This window comes from Phocoena sinus, chromosome 16, assembly GCF_008692025.1.
Source record: "Phocoena sinus isolate mPhoSin1 chromosome 16, mPhoSin1.pri, whole genome shotgun sequence".
NCBI classification, from domain to species: domain Eukaryota; kingdom Metazoa; phylum Chordata; class Mammalia; order Artiodactyla; family Phocoenidae; genus Phocoena; species Phocoena sinus.
In genome coordinates, this window is record NC_045778.1 from 36,942,600 (window position 1) to 36,962,750 (window position 20,151).

A 20,151-nucleotide genomic window follows, 5' to 3' on the forward strand; every position below is an offset into this window, starting at 1 on the left:
CTGTGCCTTCTGCTCCCTGGGCCCCCAGGGTTAGACTGCTGCTGACTTAGGCCCAGCCCATCTCTGAGACAGGGCAGGACCCCCGTCCCTGGCCTCCTTCCCCTTTACGTCCTTCTGCTCGCATGGTGAGCACCTCCTGTGGCTGGTGGCCATCTGCTCTCTGAGCCACAGTTTACTTCCTTGGGATGCCTACCACCCACGGGTAGCAGAGAAATAAGGAATGAAAATTCTGGATTTCCAGTTACAAGGAATTGTGTCTTTGGGTTGAAAACCCCTTGTCATCTTTGGGCTCATGAGCTGCAGTGCTGGGCGTCCCGATGTCCCCTGGAGCCCCAGAATCTCCACAAGGATCATAAGAGTGGGGCTGCAACACATACTTCCTCAGCTCTTCACCTGTCAAAGGTGAGGATGAGTGGCCAAGGCCCTTCCTGATCTTGCAGCAAGTGGGTCCTGACCCAGCATTGCCTCAAACTGCCAGGAACTCATGGTGCAGGAGCTGTCTCTGAGGGGCCCCCACTGTGTATGTGAGTGCAGGGAGCTATGTACACAGTCATGTTCTGTCTTCACACAGCTGGGGGCACTACGGAGGTGAGGGTGACCTGCCTGGGGTCATCCAACTTGTCCATCACAATGGAGTTGAGCAGGACCTGTGGCCTTTTTGTCTCCAAAGCTTGTAGGAGTCTTTTCCCAGGACCCCCCTCTTCCCTAGAACCCACTACTTGAAAAGAGGTGCTCCTGATAAATGGCTATTATGGGCCGAGTTGTGCCCTCCCCAAATTCACCTGTTGAAGCCCTAACCCCCAGGACCTCAGAATGTGACTGGAGATATGGTCTTTACAGAGGTAGTTAAGTGAGGTCATATGGGTGGGCCTCATCCAACATGACTAGTGTCCTTATCAGAAGAGGAGATTAAGACACAGACACAGACAGAAGAAAGACCATGTGAAGACAGGGAGAAGACAACCGTCTACAGGCCAAGGAGAGAGGACTCAGAAGAACCCTGCAGACACCTTGGTCTCAGACTTCTAGCCTCTGGAACTGTGATAGATTTCTGTTGTTTAAGCCACTCAGTCCGTGGTACTTAGTTGGGTACAGCCCAAGCAAATGAACACAGTGGCTTTGCTGTTAACTGAACCCACACTGCACCACCCTGTTTCCTGGACCTAAGGGTCTCCCCTCTCTACCTCCACTGCCAAGCCAAGCCCTGTTCTCCCAGTCATCACAAGCCCAGTCTGTAGACTGGAGGCAGCAGGCAGGTGTGGGACCTTCATAGAAGGGGCAGGGGTTGGGGGCAGGGAAGAGCAGACACGAGGGGCTCTGCTTGCCTACATGGCCCAGCTTCCTAGGGTGTCAGGAGGACAAAGTAGGTGGGAGAAATGAGTAGGGATGAAGGATGTAGGGTGACAAGGGCAACTCATGGAGAGACAGATGGGTCAGGCTCCTTAACATGCTGAAAATACGTTGGAGGTGCCTGCTCAGCCCACTGTCAAGACTCTCAAAACCACCCCCAGGCCCCGTGCTGGGCCTGACAGCAGCCGTGTTTGTACATGACCCTGGTGGCTGGGCCAGGCATGGACATCTCTCCCCCAGCGCTGGGGCACTGGGGAGCAGCCAGACAACTTGAGCGGGGGACCCGCAACCAGGAACTGTGCACAGGAAGGCAGAGATGGGGGAGAAAGAGCAGACACACAGAGAGGGGGAGGGACAGAGGCCAGTGATGACACGGTGCAGAGAGCAGGAGATCCTGCAAGAGAAGGCCAAGCATGGACCCCATGGAGTTGGCAACATCTGGCCCCACCAGGGCCTGGCTGCCTATCCACCCACGCGTGGGTCAGGACCCACAGCCACTCCAGCCCTGTCCTTCTGGCATCGGCTGTGGACCCTGCCTCTGCCCAGCTTGGAAGAAGGTCAGGCTGGGCTCTCCTGTGTGGAGACTTCAAAGGGCAGGATTTCTTAAACTTTTCCATGAAAATCCCCAGTAGATGGAGAACATGAGTCAACTGGGCCACATTTTGACATGGTCTAGGAAATGTGTGCAAATTGTGTGGTTCCCCTGAAAGAGTCATGGTTTAAAAACGGGCTCATTCAGGGCTTCCCTGGTGGCGCAGTGGTTGAGAGTCCACCTGCCAATGCGGGGGACATGGGTTGGTGTCCCGGTTCGGTAAGATGCCGCGGAGCGGCTGGGCCCGTGAGCCATGGCCGCTGAGTGTCCGGAGCCTGTGCTCCGTAACAGGAGAGGCCACGACAGTGAGAGGCCCGCGTACCGCAAAAAAAAAAAAAAAAAAAATGGGCTCGTTCATATTTACGAACGTAGTTTCCATATGCTCCGGGAGCTCCTCCTTCTCCAGGCTGGGCAAGAGTCCTGCACGCAGAAGGCCCCCGATCAGTGGTCCTTGTGGCTGCCCCTGAGTCACCCAGGGCCCGGCCTGCATGGACCCTGCAGTCCTGGTGGCTCTGGTGAGGCTGGGTCCCCAGTCCTGCTCACCACCCAGCCACCTCTCTGGAGTCCGGTGACGGGCAGCGCCCGTCTGACCCCAGACCTCTGTCTCCTGCCCTCTCCACTCTACTCCCTCACTCAGAGACACAAAGCATTGCCCTCAGGAGCTTCGGTCTTGACACAAGATGGAAAAGAGGTTGACTTCGGGGCACTCGTTTCCCACTGCAAACAGTCAGGCAATACCAAGGGCCCGGCTCCCTGCTAGGAATGTGGAAAGGAAAGCAGAATGAGAGCATGACACAGAGTGGACACGTGTGCAGATTGCCCAGCACAGCGCAACTGGGAGCCCTGGGCAGTGCTTGAGAAACGGAGTTCCCTTCTGCCACCCCGACCTCCTCTGCATCCTGGGCACACGCCGGGTCCTGATGCACAGACAAGAGGGTGGGAGGACTGCTGTTAAGGCCACAGCTTTGCCAGGTACCCAAGTTCCCTCGCGGGGGTGCGTGTGCATGGCTTCTACTTGTGTGCTTGTGGAGGAGGCCTGTGGCTGACACTGCGGGGGTTTGAGGGAGGTTCCTGGCTTCCAGAAGCTCAAGCTTTGGCCCAGGCTTGGAGGTCCATCTGAGTCTACAGAGGCTGCTTTACACGACACCAAGAGGCACGCAGAAAATGTACGTTTTTGTTGCCCTAGTCTAAAATAAGGAAGAAGCACTGCCCAGTATATTCCTCTGTGTACAGGTCTCAGCTTGAGGCAGCTCAGATGTGAGACCTGTTACCTAAAGCTATCCTGCTCCATGTCAGGATTCAGACAGAAGGGGGATCTGGGACAAAAGGCCGCCCTACAAGTCAGGTATCAGCTGAGGGCTGTGCCCCCTTTCCTCTTTACTAGGGTGAGGAGCCCCTGGTTAATGCCAAACCAGAGGGATTGGATGAGCTAGGAGGAAGGAAGGCAGGGGGACAGAGGGGCCCAGGGGGAGACTGCCAAGGAAACTCCCTTTTCCTGCTGTCTCCTGTTACAGTCCACCGCAGAAAGGGAGGCCGGGGTCAGTGGGTGTGGGTGCCGAGCTGTGGGCTTGTGTCCCTCCCAGATCTCCCCTCACCTGATGAAAGTGATGACTGCCTCCCTCCTCAGTTCAGAGGTCAGGAAGGAGTGATGGGCTAAACATGAGAAGGCTCTCAACATCCATTAATAAACAGACATGTGGATTTCAGCCAGGGTCACATTAGGCTCGTTATTAAATCACAGACACATTTCTCCATTTAGGGTCACAGAGTCTCAGAGGTGGGTATGTACTATTTTACAGGTATACACAGACACATAGATATAATGTAGGAGCACAGAACCAGTCTCAGAAAAGTGTCCCTGACACTCTCAGGCCTGGACAATGCTTTCACCAGTTACAAACAATCTAAAATATTCCACTTCTAAGGAACAGATAAAATCTCTCTATAGGATTTCACTTTATTTAAACCCCCTTTCTGCCTAAAAAAAAGTTTCGCACACTTTCCTTGGTATCGTGAGCACATTTTCGATTTTTGAACGCAGGGCAAGTTACGGTCATCACTATCCATCCACTTCAATCAGTACAGATGAAAAACCCAAACCTGACATATTTTTACCTCTAGTTGTCTTATAGAAATTCAACTGAAAGGCATAAATATAACATTCAAGGAGATGGGAGCGAGGGTGGAGAGTAGTTCAACTCACTATCCATGCAGATTAGGGACAACTGGTTATTGCCCCCAGGCCCCCAACCCCAGGGGACCCCTCCTTGAGTGCTCCCGTGGGCTGTATGCATGGCGCTGGAGTATCATACAGACCCCCTGGGTGGTGGGGAGGACACGGCATGTTAAAACATCTCTGTCGGAAGCACGGTTTCTTCTATGGTGGCAGATGGCAAATAGGGGAGGTGGAACTTTATGGAAATGGAGAGACTCCTCTAAAATTCCCCTGTGCCTAGGGACCAGTTGGTTTACCTGGAAAGAGAAGATGCATTTCTGGAAGATGCACTTCCGGCTGGTGAACTGTAGAGAGCCTCGTCTCTTTCTGAGACACGTTCGCAATGGAGGTAGCCAAAAAATGGAAACCAGGAGCACGGAGTGATGGAGGTGAGAAATTCAAGTACTTCTCTCTGCGTCAGATTAGGGAAGGAGACACAGGATACTATTCATGTTTCAAAGACGTTTTGGGCTTTGTTCAAAGAGCAGAATTTGACTAAAACTCCATGCGTCCCAGCCCTTGGTGACAGATGAAGACCAGGCTTTGGGGAGTGGGACTCATCATGTCTACATCCACAGGATGCCGGGGTGCTTTGTCCTGGCAGGAGCAGTATAGATACGTCTCACCAGGTAACAAACTCTGATCAGCAACAAATTCCAACGCCTTTCGACTGTAAACCAAGTCTCAGTATACATATCTAATTCAGCAAACAAAGGGCTCTTAACAATCTTGGGTTCTTGGTGCTTTAAAGGTTGGGCTACGGGGGCTGGAGTGACAGCATGGCTCCGCAGCATGGCCGGGCAGGGGGAGAGATGAGCGGCTGCATCCTGGAGGGAAGCCTGGAGCACACGGGCGGGGGGTATTGGCACCGTGAGCAGCAGCTGTTGACGGAGAAGCACTCCTGGCTGTGCTGAAGGCAGACCTTAGGGCTGCAGTGCAATTGCCCACAGTGGGGCTTCATTAGGGCGAAGTTGAGGCACTCCCCCTGCAGGGGACAGAAGAGACAGAAGGTCACTAGGAACCTCTGGAATTGGGAGCAGAAGGTTGTGGTTTCCCTGGCCTCTGGGGCCTGCCGAGCTCCTTCCCTGTCTCAAGCCCACCCGTCTCCTGCTGCCGAGTTCCCTGATCCCCCTGCTGGGTCTGTCTTGGCCTGTTGGTCCCTATAGGTGCTCCACGTGGTGTGCAGACTTCAGGCTTCCGTGAGCCTGCCATTCACGCGTGAAGTGTTACCTTGAGTGCCTGTGAGTGACAAAGGCCACTGAACACTGCCTGCCCCTCCTGAGGCTGTCATTTTCATCACCTAGGTTTTAACATCCTTAGTGACCCTTTAGAATGATCGTGGTTTTCCCTGGTAATGCAGCCACATTAGGAAAAGAGAAGACCTAACCCCCCTTGAATTTGAAAGAATGTTCTTAACAAATCTTCGACACCTTGAGCCTGACCTTGTCCTCTTCCATACCCACAGGGATGTCTGATCTGATGAAACTTTCAGGAAATACACCCTGCTTTGGGACCCACACCTCTTGGCAGAACCAGACCCAGAGATGGGAAGGGATTTCTCACTATGACGTTCCCCAGCATGACAAGCCTGAGATCATTTGGTAAATGTCACTTTCTATGTAAAATCACCTTAGACTTCAATAAGTTAATATTTTCTCTTTTACAGATAAACATTTTTACTTTTCCTGATTATAAAAGTAGTACCTGCCCATTATAGGGAATCTAAGCAACACAGGAAAAGAGTCACGAGGAAACACATGCTTCTTTTCCAACCACCCACAATAACCACTATGAAGGGGATCCTGAACTCTCGGCAGACAGCAACTTCTTTGATCATTTATCAGCAATTCGCCTTTTCTGATCTCCACTCCCAGCTGGCCGTTCTCCCTTCCAGACGCACGGCTCAGGCTTGCCCTCTCCTGCCACCTTCCTGCGGGTCCTGTGTCATCCAAGTTCACATCCCCTGCCTCCTACTCTGCAGGCCTCTTCAGCCTCTAGGTCCCCAGGCCCAGCCTCGGAGCCCACTCTGCCCGAACCCCGTCCTGAGCCACGAGTGTCTCCAGCTGCCCATCCGCGCTCTGCACCCACTGCCTGTCCAGGCCCTCAGCTCCCTTCCTAGGCCGACTCAAGTGTCTCCTCTCCCCTGGTCACCTGGCCCTTCCCCTCCTCCCCTCCCCCCCCAATCCAGGCCTCATGGAATCAACTTCCTCTGGCTTCCTCTTCCTCAACTCACACCTTCAGCTGTGCTTCCTCACTGTCTGGGAATCCAGCCCCAGTGCCCAGCCTGGCCCACCAGGCCACCCAACCGCCGGCTCCTGGCCCATTGCCAACACTGCCCACACACACCCAAAGTGTCCCTGTGTCTCAGCTGCACCCTCTGTGCTCCTCTGCTCCAGGGTTGTCCTCCCTGCCTCTCCATTTCCCATATCCAGACTACCTATCCTCTGAGGCCACCTCTGCCCTCCCGCAAGTCAGCCTGGGAGCGCCTGGGCCACACAGCCCCCAGGGCACTGGAGCTGGTTCCCTCTTCTCTCAAGCCCACCAGCAGGGTCTCCCTCTATAGCGAAGAGTAAAGTTTTGTGGTTTCTTTTTATTACAGGTCAGCACACGTTGTCACACCTGCGCGTGGGTAAGTTCTTTCATTGCTACTGTGAATAGACTGGGATCTTCTATTTTTATTTCTAAGCTCCTTTATTTCTGCTTATTTATCCAGACGGTGAACAGAACGTTCTAGACCTAGTGTCTACCATCTGCTGTAGGACCCCTTTGATCTCCTCAAAGCACGACTGCAGGGCACCTGTGCTGAGGCCTGGCTCCTCTCCCTCAGCTGCAGCCCGTCACTGGGAGCTGCAGGGGGACGTGTACGTGGGCTGAGGGAGAGGAGCAAGTGGATCCAGGTGGTGGTGGAGGCCCCTGGGTAGTGGCAGAGCCCCTGAGTCTGTTGTGTGATCATAAGGGGGTGAGGGAGGTGACTAGGGGCTGAGAAGGGTCTCCCTCCCCTCTGGTTTTCTATTAATGAAGAGATCTAAGCCAGTGACCAATTACTTCTTACATCAACTCAGCGACTCCACAGTGAAGGGATGTTTAAGAGATTGGCAAATGGTTGATTGAACCTTAATCTCCAGTGCTCTGGAGCTTTGGTTCCATTTCTGGATCTCCTGCTTATTACAGAGGGAAGTGTGTGCGCACGTGTACATGTGAGCGTGTTTGTATGTGTGAATGTGTGTGAGAGAGTCTGTGTGTGTGTGAGGAGTAGGGGGTGAGGGTTGTCGAGCATGGAGGAGCAGGCTGCCATCACTGTCCCAAAGTTATGATCTGGGACTTTCACAAAGGTCACTGTCTTGAAGGACATCTGTCAACTTGAGACTTCCTGGAGGGCTCAAGTCCTGGCCCAGCTTTATCACACACGGCTTGGTGCTCCTTCTGTGGATGGGGTCAAAAGATAGGAACTCAGGAGCTCCTTGGCCATGAATGCATCATATGGCCTCTCTGCAGCTCTGATCGTTACCCAGGACAATTGTTTCCAATAAATATTTATGTGTTCATATTTAGAGGAGGTCTGCAAGCAACACAGTGTGAAAATAAGAAATTAACATTCATAATTGTTTGCACATCTAACACACTGCACAGAGGAAGGAATTACTTTCCAGTTGTTTCCCTATCACCGTGATAGCAGGTTACAGGAGCCGTAGCCTGGACTTGGAAGTGAGCCTCCCTGGGCTCTGTTCACAGCCCTGCTGTACCCCTCCAGAACTCTGTCACATTGAGCCCATCATGAAACATCAGAACCTCGGTTTCTTCAGCTTCAAAATGCAAAGGAGTGATCATCTGGCAGGACAGAGAGGCAGCCAAGCACGGGGTGAGGTCTGGGCCCTGGACTGTTGGTACTGGCCTTACTGCTTCATGCTATGTGGCTGGGCAGGTGACTCAACTGCTCAGGGGTCAGCTTCCTCCCCCGCAGAGTGCTGGGAGGATGAAAAGAGTGAGCCTGTGTTAAAGTACTCAGTGTCTGGCGACCCCTACTCGTATAAACGGCCCGCTGTTGGGAGAATGAATGAGATCCTTGTGTAAAGGGCCTTGCATGGTGGTGGCACCCAGGTCACACTCTCTTGGAGACAGTTGTATCACTGTCAGCATCACATCAGTGAGACATGGAAGGTTTCCCATTTTTACCCGATTTTTCTGACGGATCTAGGAGAACTGATTTCCATGAACTGAATGGGCTGCCCTGGAAAAGGCAGGGAAGGAAGAGAATCAGGACCTTGGATTGGGGGCAGGGTTTGGCTCAAGACTAAGAAACTAAACTGAGTCTTGCTGTGTCATTTTGTATATGTGTGTAGGGAGAGATGGTCTGGAAGGGACCCTTATTAGAAAACTTCCTCTGGGGATGAGAAGCAGTGGGCAGAGAGACACAGTCATTTCACAGAAGGTTACAGTAAACAAGCATGATTGCGTCTGCTACAAAACTCTGAGATTTTTGGTAAACTGAAGCCTTTGAGAATTTTTCTGCATGGTATTGTGCTGAAGTGCAGAAACATCTGGATTTCACTGAAACGAGCAGCTGGACTGAGGTTTTAGAAGGCAGTATCTCCTACAAGTTCAACCCCAGACTCCACAGTTCACATTCTGAGCACGTTCACATCCACAGGCCTGACTGCAATTCCAGTCCAGGCTGGGGAGTTTGGAAACAACCTCCCTGTGGATCGGGAACTGGAAGGAGGAGAGAGAGGCTCTGCACCTGTGCTGCTGGGAACCTCCTCTCCTGCGGCTTCTGTTTTCCAGCATAGCCTGGTGAAGAGGGTCTGGGCAAGATTCTGTCTGAGCAGAACACGGGGTGGTCTGCAGTGAGCAGACGAAAGACTTACGTCTGCACGTTCAGGGCTGGGGTTGGGGGCAGACTGTGGTCTGCAGAGACTGTAGGTCCCAGCTGACAGCCCGTCACTTAGACCAAGATGAACTTTAAGCCTGGGACCAGAGCACTGAGGCCTTCAAGAAAGGAATCAGGACTCACTCCTGCACCTACTGGAATCCTGGCGTATCCAGAGAAATCCTACAGCACTAGGTCTCCAGGACTAAGGTTGGGAGGGACAAGGTCAAATGGGATGGGGGCAGAGGAGTGGGAGGGGTCACATCCACCAGGCTCAGTTACGGGCTCTCAGCCCCTCTCAGCATGAGCAGGGTTGATTGCAGGCAGCTCTGGCTGCTGCCACTTACTCTCTGGGTGGTCCTGGCAACTCCCCTGATGTGTCAGGCCTCAGCTTTGCCTCCAGCGAGCACACAGGTCACTGTGAGCCACAGACTGCTGGGCGGACTCGAGAGCTGGCATTGCAGGGGCCTGGCAGAGCCCTGGGCAGCTATAAGGCCCCCTAATCCATCACTCTGCCACTTCCCCAACCTGAGCTTCGAAGAGTGGCCCTGGGAATGGGACCATTTCAGAGAGGTGCTCAGCGCTCCTGCCCTTACCTCGCTGGGCAGGAAGGCCATACCTGGCATCTTCCCTTTGTCCACCCTCTTGTCTCTTGCCTCCCTCTGCTTCAGCCCTCTGTCTTGCTCTGTCCTTCCTGATCCTGAGTGAGCATCTCTGGGTGGGTGTCTCCACTGTTCAGGGCATAAGGCTGGGGTGGGGCTCTTATGACTATAAAGGGGCTGGTTCTGGGAGAGGCTCCAGGAGAATCAGGTGGAAAATGGGGCTTCTGTGCAAGCAAGGCTGGGACTCAGTGCTCGATTCAGACCCAGAACTGGGAGCCCAGCTGCCAAAGGAGCCCCGACACCACTGTCACCACACAGTGTCTCTGCTGGGTGTGAGCACACCTCAGGTGTGTCACCAGCAGTGTCCAGAGGCTTTCAGGCCTGTCTAGAGTTTCCAAACGCCCACCTGCCCAGCCACCAAGAGCCAGTGTTTGTCTGATTCAGTGAAGGTGGTGAGCGCAGCCCTCACTATAGGGTTGGCCCGGTCTATGCAAAGGGTCTGAGTTTGGAATGGCCAGGCAGATGATTTTCAGGCAAACCACTGCCCTCCTTGGGCCCCAGGGGCCTGAGTAGGGCAGCGCCTGGTGGTTTGGGGGTAACCATCATGAGACCATGAGTGCTGACCCAAAAGCAGGGCAGAGCAGTGAGAAAGGTGGGCCCAGACTCAGAACTCAAGTCTAGCTCTGCCCCTCCCAGCTGTTGTGACCTGACACAAGTCACTCAGCTTCTCTGTGGGTCAGTACCCCCTTGGTAAAGCTGGGATAATAGTCGTATCTACCTGTACAGTTACTAGGAGGATTAAAGCAGTGAAAACATGTAAAGTTCTTGAGCAACTGACGCACAGAAAGGACGCAATAAAATTATCTATCATTATTATTATTAAATAACAAGGATGACAAGTGGAGAAATTGGGCTTCTCCCCACTGTCACAGGCACTGACACAAGGAGGGCATCTTTACTACCTGGTAAAACCAGTCAGTGTTGACCAGACAACATTGGGGAGGGGGTGTCACCATGTCCTCCACCACTCCTGCAGCTGAGTGAGCAGCCCAGGAGGGTCTCATGGATGGGGTGCAGCCAGCAGTCCCACAGGGTCAGGTAGGCAGTGGGGAGGGACGATGGACGGGAGTCCAACAGGCCTCTCCAGCCCTTTTCGCTTAAGATTGGAATTGCTGGGCATTGCTCTGGAGAAGAAAGGTCCTGACATCCTTGAGACGAGGACGCAGGGGAAATGCACGGGCACCATGTTGAGAATCGTCTGGAGGCTCATGAGCTCCAGGTCTCCACACCTTGGGTGTTCCTCTCAGCAGACGCCCGGAGAGGGCTCTCTGACCCACAGTCCCAGGGGCAACTGTCAAGGGCAAAAGCAAGACCCCAGCCCACGGGGAGCACCCCTGTGCCCTACTTACCATGTCCCTGGGCGGACACCACATCAATGACATCTGGTTGCAGTGCTGGACAAAGTCACACAAGGTATCCAGTTTTCCCTGAAAAGCAGATGTGGTTGTGAGGAAGCTACAGGCATAGATGCTGCCTCTAGAGGGGTGGTGTCCCCCTCTGACTTGAGATGGCACTGTCAGGGCTCTGTCCCCCACCAATTCCCTGAGATAGCACTACAGCCACCCTTTGGGGCCACCCACCAACATCCAGAAACTTGGGCCCATCCCAAGGGGGATACCCTGGTGGTGATGGGAACATGAGCCCTCATACTTTTTGGCCTCCCCTGGGCCACTAGGGTCGGGAGGGCTTTGGCTTTTCTCTGGCACCAAGTGACTGTAGTCCAGTACCCACAGCTCATTTCCATGCCTTATGGGTCCAGACCTGTGCACGAACTGGCTACCCTCACCTCCTGCTCCCCAGCCTTGGGGTCATCACTCCTTCTCAGGGCCTTTCTCACCTCTATTTGTTTCATCCTGCCTCCGTGGCACCCACAAGGGACAATCACTGTGGGGCATGACATTTGACATGTCTCCTCCGGCTCCGAGGAAGAGAAAACACCGTCTGCGTCCTTGTCTGGCAGCGCCTGGGTGCAGACACATGACATCTGTTGCCCCAGCACCTGTCAAGTACTGGCCTCTCAGCAAATGTTTGTTGGAGAATCAAGGACAAATGAGCAGCGCCCGGCACGTAAGAGAGTGGCCTCCACGTGAAAAACACACCAACTCCTTCTGGTTTACAAAGATGGCTCTTCTCCAAATATCAACAAACTCTATCCTGTCCCCTTGGTTCCTGGCAGCCACCCTTGCAGGAGAAGCTGGGTGTGAGGCTGTGCCATGTGACGGAGGCTGGCAGGGGTGTGGGCATTAGCAGGTGACAGGGCTGTATTCACCTGACTCTGGCAGATCCAGCCTCCCCAGGCCACACTGCAGCCAGTGTAGACGTCAGCCGGGGCAGTGACCCTGTTTCCCACCAGATCTCAGGCCCAGGTCCCCCTGCCTGGGGACACGGCACCCCTACTCTAACTACTTCTTATGGGCCCTGGGTTGGGCCCCTACCCCGGGTCAGCCCCAGCCTCCTCACCTGACCCTTGGTCCCTGTGCTCACCTGGGCTGTGGTTCCTTCAAAGCTCAATGCCCTGTAAGAGTCCCTCCACCCTCCTCTGCTCCCCAATCCCTAAAGGCTAACACTGCCAAGACCCTCACCCTGACATGAGACAAGGATAAAGACCAAGGAAATGGAGCCCAACATACATCAGAGGCTGGGGAGGGGGACCAGGTCCCTGAAACCTGAGGATCCTTTCTCAAAAACTCACCTGAGTCCTGGGAAGGACCATCCTACTAACAGTCCTTTGGGAATTGACAAAAAGCCCATTTATATCAGGAGGGATCATAGCTGTGATAAAGGTCCTGGATCAGGCCATACTAGGAGTTCAGGAATGATATTGTCTGGGTGACATTTTCTGAGCCCACTTCTTCATCTGCATCCCTTCCTGCCCTCTGTCACTCTCTTCTTTCTGCCAGCTTTTCTGCCCAGGTAGGTGGGGAGCTGGAGGGCGGGGGAGGGCCTCTCTCTGCAGGTCAGTGTGTGCATCAAGGATGGTGACAACATCACAATGAAACACACCACTTACTTTTTCTGGTTTCTGGGCTGGTGGTGGCTCCTTGATGGTCTAGAATGGAAATGGTCAAAACTGAAGTGGTCAAAGTTTAGTGCCCATAAAACTCATCTCTACTGAAGTGATGCTTTCTGCTACCGGGTCTTTGCAGCATGAATTGGCTTCCCTCAACTCTCACACCCTAGCCTGGGGGTCACAGCTCCCTCCCTAATGGCTTTGTTCACCTCCATCCATCTTTTCCTTCTTACTTGGTACCCACAACAAGGGACGATCACTGTGGGGCATGGTGATAATCACAGGTTAGAATAAAAGGCATGTGGAGGGCTCCAGCTCAGCCACACAGACAGGAGGGGACCGTGCTCAGCAGCAGTAGGGGGCAGACCATGGCCTTTTTGGGGTGTCAACCTTGGGCCCACTGTCTGTGGGTCTGCAACCAACAGGCTCCACCTCCCTGAGCCTCAGGCTCCTCAGTCATCAAAGGGGAATCGGTACCTCGTGGAGGGTCAAGGGGGAGACAGGCAGACTAAGGCCCCTGGTCCCTGGTAGAGTTTTCAGCCGCAGCCCTGACATCATATGAAGACAAGAGAACACTCCTCACACCTCTCCTCCTCTCCCCTTCCCTCCCTCCCCCTGCAGCCCTCCCTGCCTCCCAGCCCTCAGGGATGACAGTCCACCTCCCTCTCCCCCACCCGGCTTTCTCTCCTCACTTCTCGCCCTTTGCAGAAATCTGACCTGCTGGCTTCTATGCTGCCTTGCTTGTCCTTTCTCAGCTCTGCTTGTTCCTCCTCTTCACCCACCTCTGGCCTGTGTCCTTGCAAACCCAGCCGGCCAGCGCCTCTGCCTTCCCTCCCACCCAGGGCCAGTCTCTGTCCTTTATCATTATCAGGGCACCTGCCACACCCTCTGAAGGTGACATTTACCCTCAATGCCCCCCAGCTACCAATACCAGACCAGACATCAGATGGTGAGCTCCTGTGGGCAAGGGTGGTGGCTGCTTCATTTCTGACCATCTGTGCCCAGCACGGGGCCCTACACATCCTGGTGACTTAGTGATGACTGATGAAGGAATGGCACCAGAGATGGACAGGGATCCATGCTGTTTTTCAAAGGCACAGCTGCCCCTGGGGTTAGCATCCTCCCGGCCAGCATCCTTCTCCCTCTGGACCATCAGTGCCCTTGCAGACCCCTCTTTGTCCCCCAACAGCGGAGATTCCTGGGGCCTTGGTCTACCTGAGTCCTTCAGAAGTCTGACTGCTGTGGGGCAGCCCTGGTCTCGGGAGGCCTGGGGTCCTTTTGCCCCAGGGGCTGGGACAGTCCATAGGCCACCTCCCTGTGAAGGTGAAAGCATGAAGCAGGTGGCCCCCTAGAAGCCGGCTGTGTCTATGCCCGGGATGGGAGGACAGAGTCTGTGCCTTGTTTGCTAGTGTGAGGACCCCAGAGCTGATGGAACCCGGCCACAGGCAGGATCATGGGGCAGGCATGGGGCTGGTCCCTCAGGGGTCGGTGAGGGCTGGACCAGGCTGTGCGGGCAGGGGTCACTCACCTTCCTGCGGCACAGCCACCAGATGCACCAGAGCATCAGGAGGAACAGGAGCAGGGCCGGGATGAGGGCACAGAAGTAGAGAGGGTTGACATAGGGGGTGAACTGTGGGGGTGGTGATGAGGGAGGCTCCTCGGGAGGCTGCTGGGCAGCTGGTGGGGCATTCCTGTCATCTAGTCTCCCTTCCTACAGAAAAAACACACAGCAGAGTCCCGGCATGGACCAGGCGCCTGCTACTTGGATCCCATACCAGCCCACCCTGTCCTCCCAGTCCCCCTTCTACTTGGTTGCCCCACCTGAGGACACAGATTCTAGGAGGTCGGGGCTGGTACCCAGAGAGCCACTGTGGAGCCCTGGGCCACAGACCCCAGCACTGGCCCTGTTCCGCAACTCTCCCCAGGGCCCAGTCAAGGAATACCAGTCCTCCATGCAGTGACAACCCAGCCCTCACTGCCTGCCTAGTATGACATACAGGGGTTTTTATGAGGACCACAAAATGCTACGACACACAGATGGGTGAGGGAGGGGCTTCGGGGCCCCAGAGAGGTGTGGATGCAAGAGCAGAGGCAGGACACCCTGCTCACCTCCCCGTAGCCTCCCTCCCCTACTTCCCCGCTCTGCAACCTCGGGCCACGCTGACTAAGCACGGTCACAGCTGCTCCCACCCTCCTGACCCCTATGCCGGGGACCCCGACTTGGAGGGCCCAGGTATCCTAGAGGCTCTGGACCCTGTCCCCTGGCACACAGTGCCGCAGCCTCTCCCGCTCACCCCGGCTGGAATCCAGGATGGAGCCTTGAGCTCCCCACCACAAGGCCGAGGCCAGGGGAGGAGGCAAGCTGGGTCCAGGGTGGGCAGAGCCTCAGCACTGTTTCTGGACTCTGCTTAGGGCTCTAATTGGTCTCTTCCATGTACCTTCAGTGACACTTGGTTCACAGAGAGAGCAAAGGTTTGCAAGACCTGGACAGTAAGGTGTCCCCCAGGTGCTCTTTTCAGTAGCACTCTCAAGGCACTACCCAAGCCTCATGGGGGTTCAGCTCCTGGAGGTAGGGCTAAGGGCTCCGAGCTACCTGTGAGATGCTGCTCAGGGGCCTGTCTGCACAGGCTACCTGCTGGGCCTGCCTGGGGTGTTGTTCCCTTCACTTGCCTCCCCAGGGTTCAGGGTGTCAGGACAGCCTTAGATGCTAGAGCCTTACCCTGGTACTCGCACAGTTCTTGCTGGTGATGCTAACATTGTTGTTGATGAAGCTGACACCATTGTTCAGGCTAACTTCAACAAAGACCTCCCTAAAGCATAAAAGGGGCAGACAGTGACTACCAGGCCAGACACAGTTCTTACACTTGACTCAAATTGTAGCCTATAATAGCTCCTCACTGGAATGGCTTTGAGCATCAGGCACTCAGGGCTACCAGAGAGCAGACAGCAGGGGTAAGGGGAGCTCATCCCGAAGTACTACGAGGTCAGCTTCTGCAGTGAGGGCTGACCAGGCAGTGAGGAGCCCTGCATGGGGTCAGATGTCCTCGTGGCCATGAGTGAAGGGACCAGGGATGGCGGTATGATGTCACCATCCCGACTCCTCTGTATGTACAGAGTATGTGAATTTAGCTCCAAAAGGCTGCCTGGAGCAAAGATACCATCCCTGGGGCACATCATCTCCTGCATCCTACGCTCCTTAGCAGAGCCTGGGCCACAGCAGATCGCTGAGCACCTCCGGGGACCACCAACCAGGGCAGGTGTGAAGGATGCCCTCAGTCCTCCTGGAGACAGACATGTGCTGCCCCAGTAGAGGTGGCTTCCTAAATTTTTTACACCTCATGGTGGCAAAAACTGCCCACTTGGCCCCTGAGCTGGGCACTTACTGATCTGGCTTCTCTATCTTTACTCCTGGGCATGTTATACTGGTATCTTTCACAGACTCGGCTTTTATATCTGAAAGGCAATCACATGAGAAGAATGTCAGTGGACTTGTCCACCCATCCGCCCCTCCCCTTCTGCCTGCCCTTGGAAGCAGAGCTACCACTTTGGCAGATGCAGCTTCTCTTCTCTGCCTTCTTCTGACACCTACTGTGCACCAGGCACTGTCAGGGCTCTGGCGTCTAGTGGGAACAAGGCAGGCAGAGGCCCTGCTCTCAAGGACCTGACATTTGTGGGACTGGAGAGGGAGACAGACAATAAAGTAACAAGCAATGAAGAAAATAAGCGCCGGAGTGAAACCAGACGAGGGGAAAGGCAGGGAAAGGTCTGGGGAAGAGGGTCCGGGCTGTAGGCACCTGTTCTGAGGCCTGAGGCAGAACTAGCTGAGCTTGTTGTGGGAAAGACGTGAGTGAGGAGCGGGGGCGGGGCCTCGTGGGCCCTGAGAAGGGGTTTGGGCTTTATTCTAAGTGCAGTGAGCCTGTCGCATGGCTGGCCAGGTTTGGGTAAGTTTGGACACACAGATAGCAGGGCCTGCAGGTGGACTGGATGTGGGATGAGAGCAAAGAGGAGTCAAGGACGATGTGCTGGTTAGTGAGCAGAGCGCCTGGGTGGGTGGTGGTGACATTTATGGACACAGGGAAGCCTGAGGGGAACAGGGCTTCTGTGTTCGTGCTTGTCCTGTAACTTTGTGGGAGCTGGGAGGTGGCACTCCGGAGGCTCAGACAGTCTGTAGCTAGTAGCTGTGGAACCTTCTCCTCTCCTGAGCCCTAACTCTTTACATCCTTGTAAAAAAAAGATGTAAAGAAAGATGGGAAGGCCCAGCTGCTTTGACTGCTGGCTTTCCTACCAGCTTTCTCCCCACCCTGCTCAAACTTCCCCAGGTCCCAGACTTCCCCTCTGAAAGTTAGAATCAATGGTCCCAGAGGGCTGCAGCGGTTCCGACATCGGTGATTCGGGAGAAGAGTCCTTTCACTGGCCTTTTTCATGACACAGGCTTCCCAAGGCCCTAGGAGCTAGGTCACCACTTCCTGGGGTCTGGAACCACAGCTCTGCACCTGCTGCCCTGTGTGGACAGATGCTGGCCTGCACATTTTTGCTGTGTAGGATGAAAGCAGGTTCTCTCCTAGACTTGCACCCACAGGGCTGTGATCAGAGGTTAGGGATGAAGTTCTACAGGAGGGGCCATGCCCAGGGCCACGCCTCTAGGGACACGTTCCGGAGTATCTCCCAAAAAGTGGAGATAGTTTTAAATGTTCTTCTTTTAAATTTATTCAAAAATAGGCTTGTTGTCTGTTCAGAAATATTCTCTAATTTTTAAAAGACTGGAGTCTAGGTGTCACTACCCGGACACTTAAACTTCAAAAGTACACAGATCATAATCAAACTAAAGATTTTCCTCTTACATTCCTAGTCTGTTAGTGTTTTTAGAGCCTCCTTTTAACTTAGGGGCATTTTTTTGGGAACTAATATGTCTCATGAGGAAGGCTCTGCGTGAAGCTCAATACTTTCCTCAATTCCACTTCAGTATTTCTTCTATCGTTCAGGAAAACTGGGGTTTACCAGCTGTATTTGAGATGTTACTGGCACTTATTTGTGGATTTGGAATCAGGGGTAATATTTTATTCTTTACTTTTTTGTACTTCCTGCTTTCTATTGTGTAGCATTGTTATAATTAACAATCTCTAATAATTTGTATTGTTTTTCTTTTTTGCCTCAGGTCAGGGCTATTCCCTACAGAATGGTTCATTTCCATGTGGAAATGTTTTTGGGTCTAACTCAACTGTCAGATTAGCTGTGAACTGTGTTAGTCCTTTGTTGGGACTGAAAATGAAAACTAATCGCCGAGTATGGTTAGGGGAAAGGATTTGCATCTGAAGGATAAGATGGCTGGGATTAGTGTGAAAAAAATTCCAAAGGGGAGCAACTTACTTTCCATAGGCTGTTCACAATCCAGAACAGGGAGAGGGAGGTGACGGCAGGCACCCCACATACTAAGGGCCCAGAAGAGCATGGCTGACTGGAAAGCAGTTTCCAATATTAACGGATTAACTAAATATTTCACTTGCCACATTTAAAAAGCTTTGTCTTAAAATATGAAAACTTTACATACTAGTGACAGACAAAACATATAGAAACCTTGATTAAAATATTTCTTCTTTATGTTTCTCTATATTTTCTAAACTGTTTTGCCATATGTTTTAATCAGAGGAAAATATAATTAAAAAGAACCAAATCAATCCTCATCAGTGCATCAGGGCTCCTGGCGATAAACAGCCCTGTACGGCCACTTCTGGTCAGCCTTGACTACGTGCAGTGAGGTGGTCAGCAGAGGAGCCCAGGACTGTGGGATGGGCCCTCCTGTGTGAGATCCTGGTGCTGGTCCAACTCAGAGAGAAACACTGGTGATATCTAGAGTGGGAAAGCAATATAGCCATGGAACACAGGGGAACATCTGAACACATCTCCTGGAGGATAGGTTGAGTCCCACCTTCCTCAAGAACTGTCATCTCAGAGAGGTCAAAGGCCCAGACTGGGCAATCACATCACCTATGCCTACTTTCCAGCTCTTCCTGAACCAGCTTGTGACCTTGGGCAAGCTCTTGAATTGACTCTGACTCTGGTTTCAGATCTACACAAAGGAATAACAATAGGTTTCTTTTGAGAATTAACTGGGATAGTGCATGTAAGGCACTTAGCACATTAGCAGATGTAGTAGATGCTCAATAAACATTAGCACTCCACATAAATGTGTTACTGAGTCCTAATCACTCCTGAGAAATTACAGTCCAAGGGAAATCTAGCTCCCTGAGGCCATCTACACACTATGTGGTGTGAGAGTGTGGCAATGGCAGAGGCCTGTGCATTCTATGCACCCGTGGAAGAAGGAGAGATGGCCCAGAAGTGTGATGGGGCGAGGGCTCACTCTGGGTTTACCAGATGGCCCTGGAATGAGGAGTGTCACTGAACATAATATAATCATATTAAATCAATGCATCAGGGGAGGGTTGAGAAGGAAGAGTAAGTTCAATTGTCCCCAGGTGCTCTGTGGGGGAGATAAGGCCCACCTCAGCCCTGAGGACACATCTGCTTCCCCAACTGTGTGCTTCCTCAGGCCTCTCACCCATCCTGGAGGGACACCTGGTGCCTGAGTATTTCCAAACAGTAGCTTTACAATATGTGATAGGGCTTAGTTAGTGCACCTACCATACTGGCCCCATTTCACAGTACAGATAATAGAGGCTGAGAGCAGAACACTCATTAGGTCAAGATCACACACGTAATGTGGGCCAGAGCAAGGATTCCGGGGCCCAGGCCTGGCAGTTGGCATCCTCTCTCAATCCCAGGTGACCACACGGTCCTGGGTGAACTCAGTGCACCTGGCCCAGACTCAGGGCTCTGGGGCCGCCTCCACTTCCCACCAGCAGACTCGTGAGATTCAAGTCCTTGTCTCTCAAGGGAAGTGAGGGCCGAGGAAAGTGTGGGGGGAGTGTAGCAGTGAGGACAGACCCAGCACCCCCAACCCAGCCTTGAAAGGTGTACGCCCTGACCCAAGAAGCTCTTGATGTGCTGGGGATTGATCACTTCCTGGCCTGAGATGAAGGGAGCAGTGGCCAGGCTTCCCAGCCAGGTCCCTCCTTCCATTGTCCATGCTGCCTCTATTCTCACAGTGTCCACAGTGAGTGGTCAGCAAGGGTTTCGACCGCCTAGCTGGCTCAGGGAACGCAGTGTGGTGTGGGAAGCATGTCACTTGGCAGCACCAAGGGGGTTACTTACCAAACAACTGCTTGTCACTGAACTTAAATCTACAAATAACTTCATCCTCCTTCTTCGCATTATTAAATCCTTTTCCAGAAATCATCAATTCGTTTTCATCTGCAAGGGCAACACCCAAAGGTCTGTATTAGGAGGGGCTGAGTGCTGTCTTCCCTCTGATCTTGCAGTTACGACAGGCCACTCCATAACTGAATTACCAGAGACTCCGATGAGGAAGCATGTGTGTCTGAACCAGTATCTGTG

General features: G+C 53.3%; 1 protein-coding gene across 1 annotated transcript in view; it reads right to left on the reverse strand.

Moving 5' to 3' along the window:
- Positions 1-4,907: 4,907 nt before the first annotated feature.
- Positions 4,908-20,151, reverse strand: part of LOC116741288 (anthrax toxin receptor-like) — a 44,029-nt gene continuing 28,785 nt past the window's right edge. The window contains exons 10-18 of the mRNA XM_032607579.1: positions 19,909-20,007; positions 16,080-16,149; positions 15,416-15,506; positions 14,225-14,407; positions 12,697-12,735; positions 11,473-11,649; positions 7,901-7,985; positions 6,905-7,004; positions 4,908-5,242 (exon numbers count right to left, since the gene is read on the reverse strand). Of these exons, the coding sequence (XP_032463470.1) occupies positions 4,915-5,242; positions 6,905-7,004; positions 7,901-7,985; positions 11,473-11,649; positions 12,697-12,735; positions 14,225-14,407; positions 15,416-15,506; positions 16,080-16,149; positions 19,909-20,007 (1,172 nt within the window). The 3' untranslated portion in view covers positions 4,908-4,914. The remainder of the gene's footprint in view (positions 5,243-6,904; positions 7,005-7,900; positions 7,986-11,472; positions 11,650-12,696; positions 12,736-14,224; positions 14,408-15,415; positions 15,507-16,079; positions 16,150-19,908; positions 20,008-20,151) is intronic.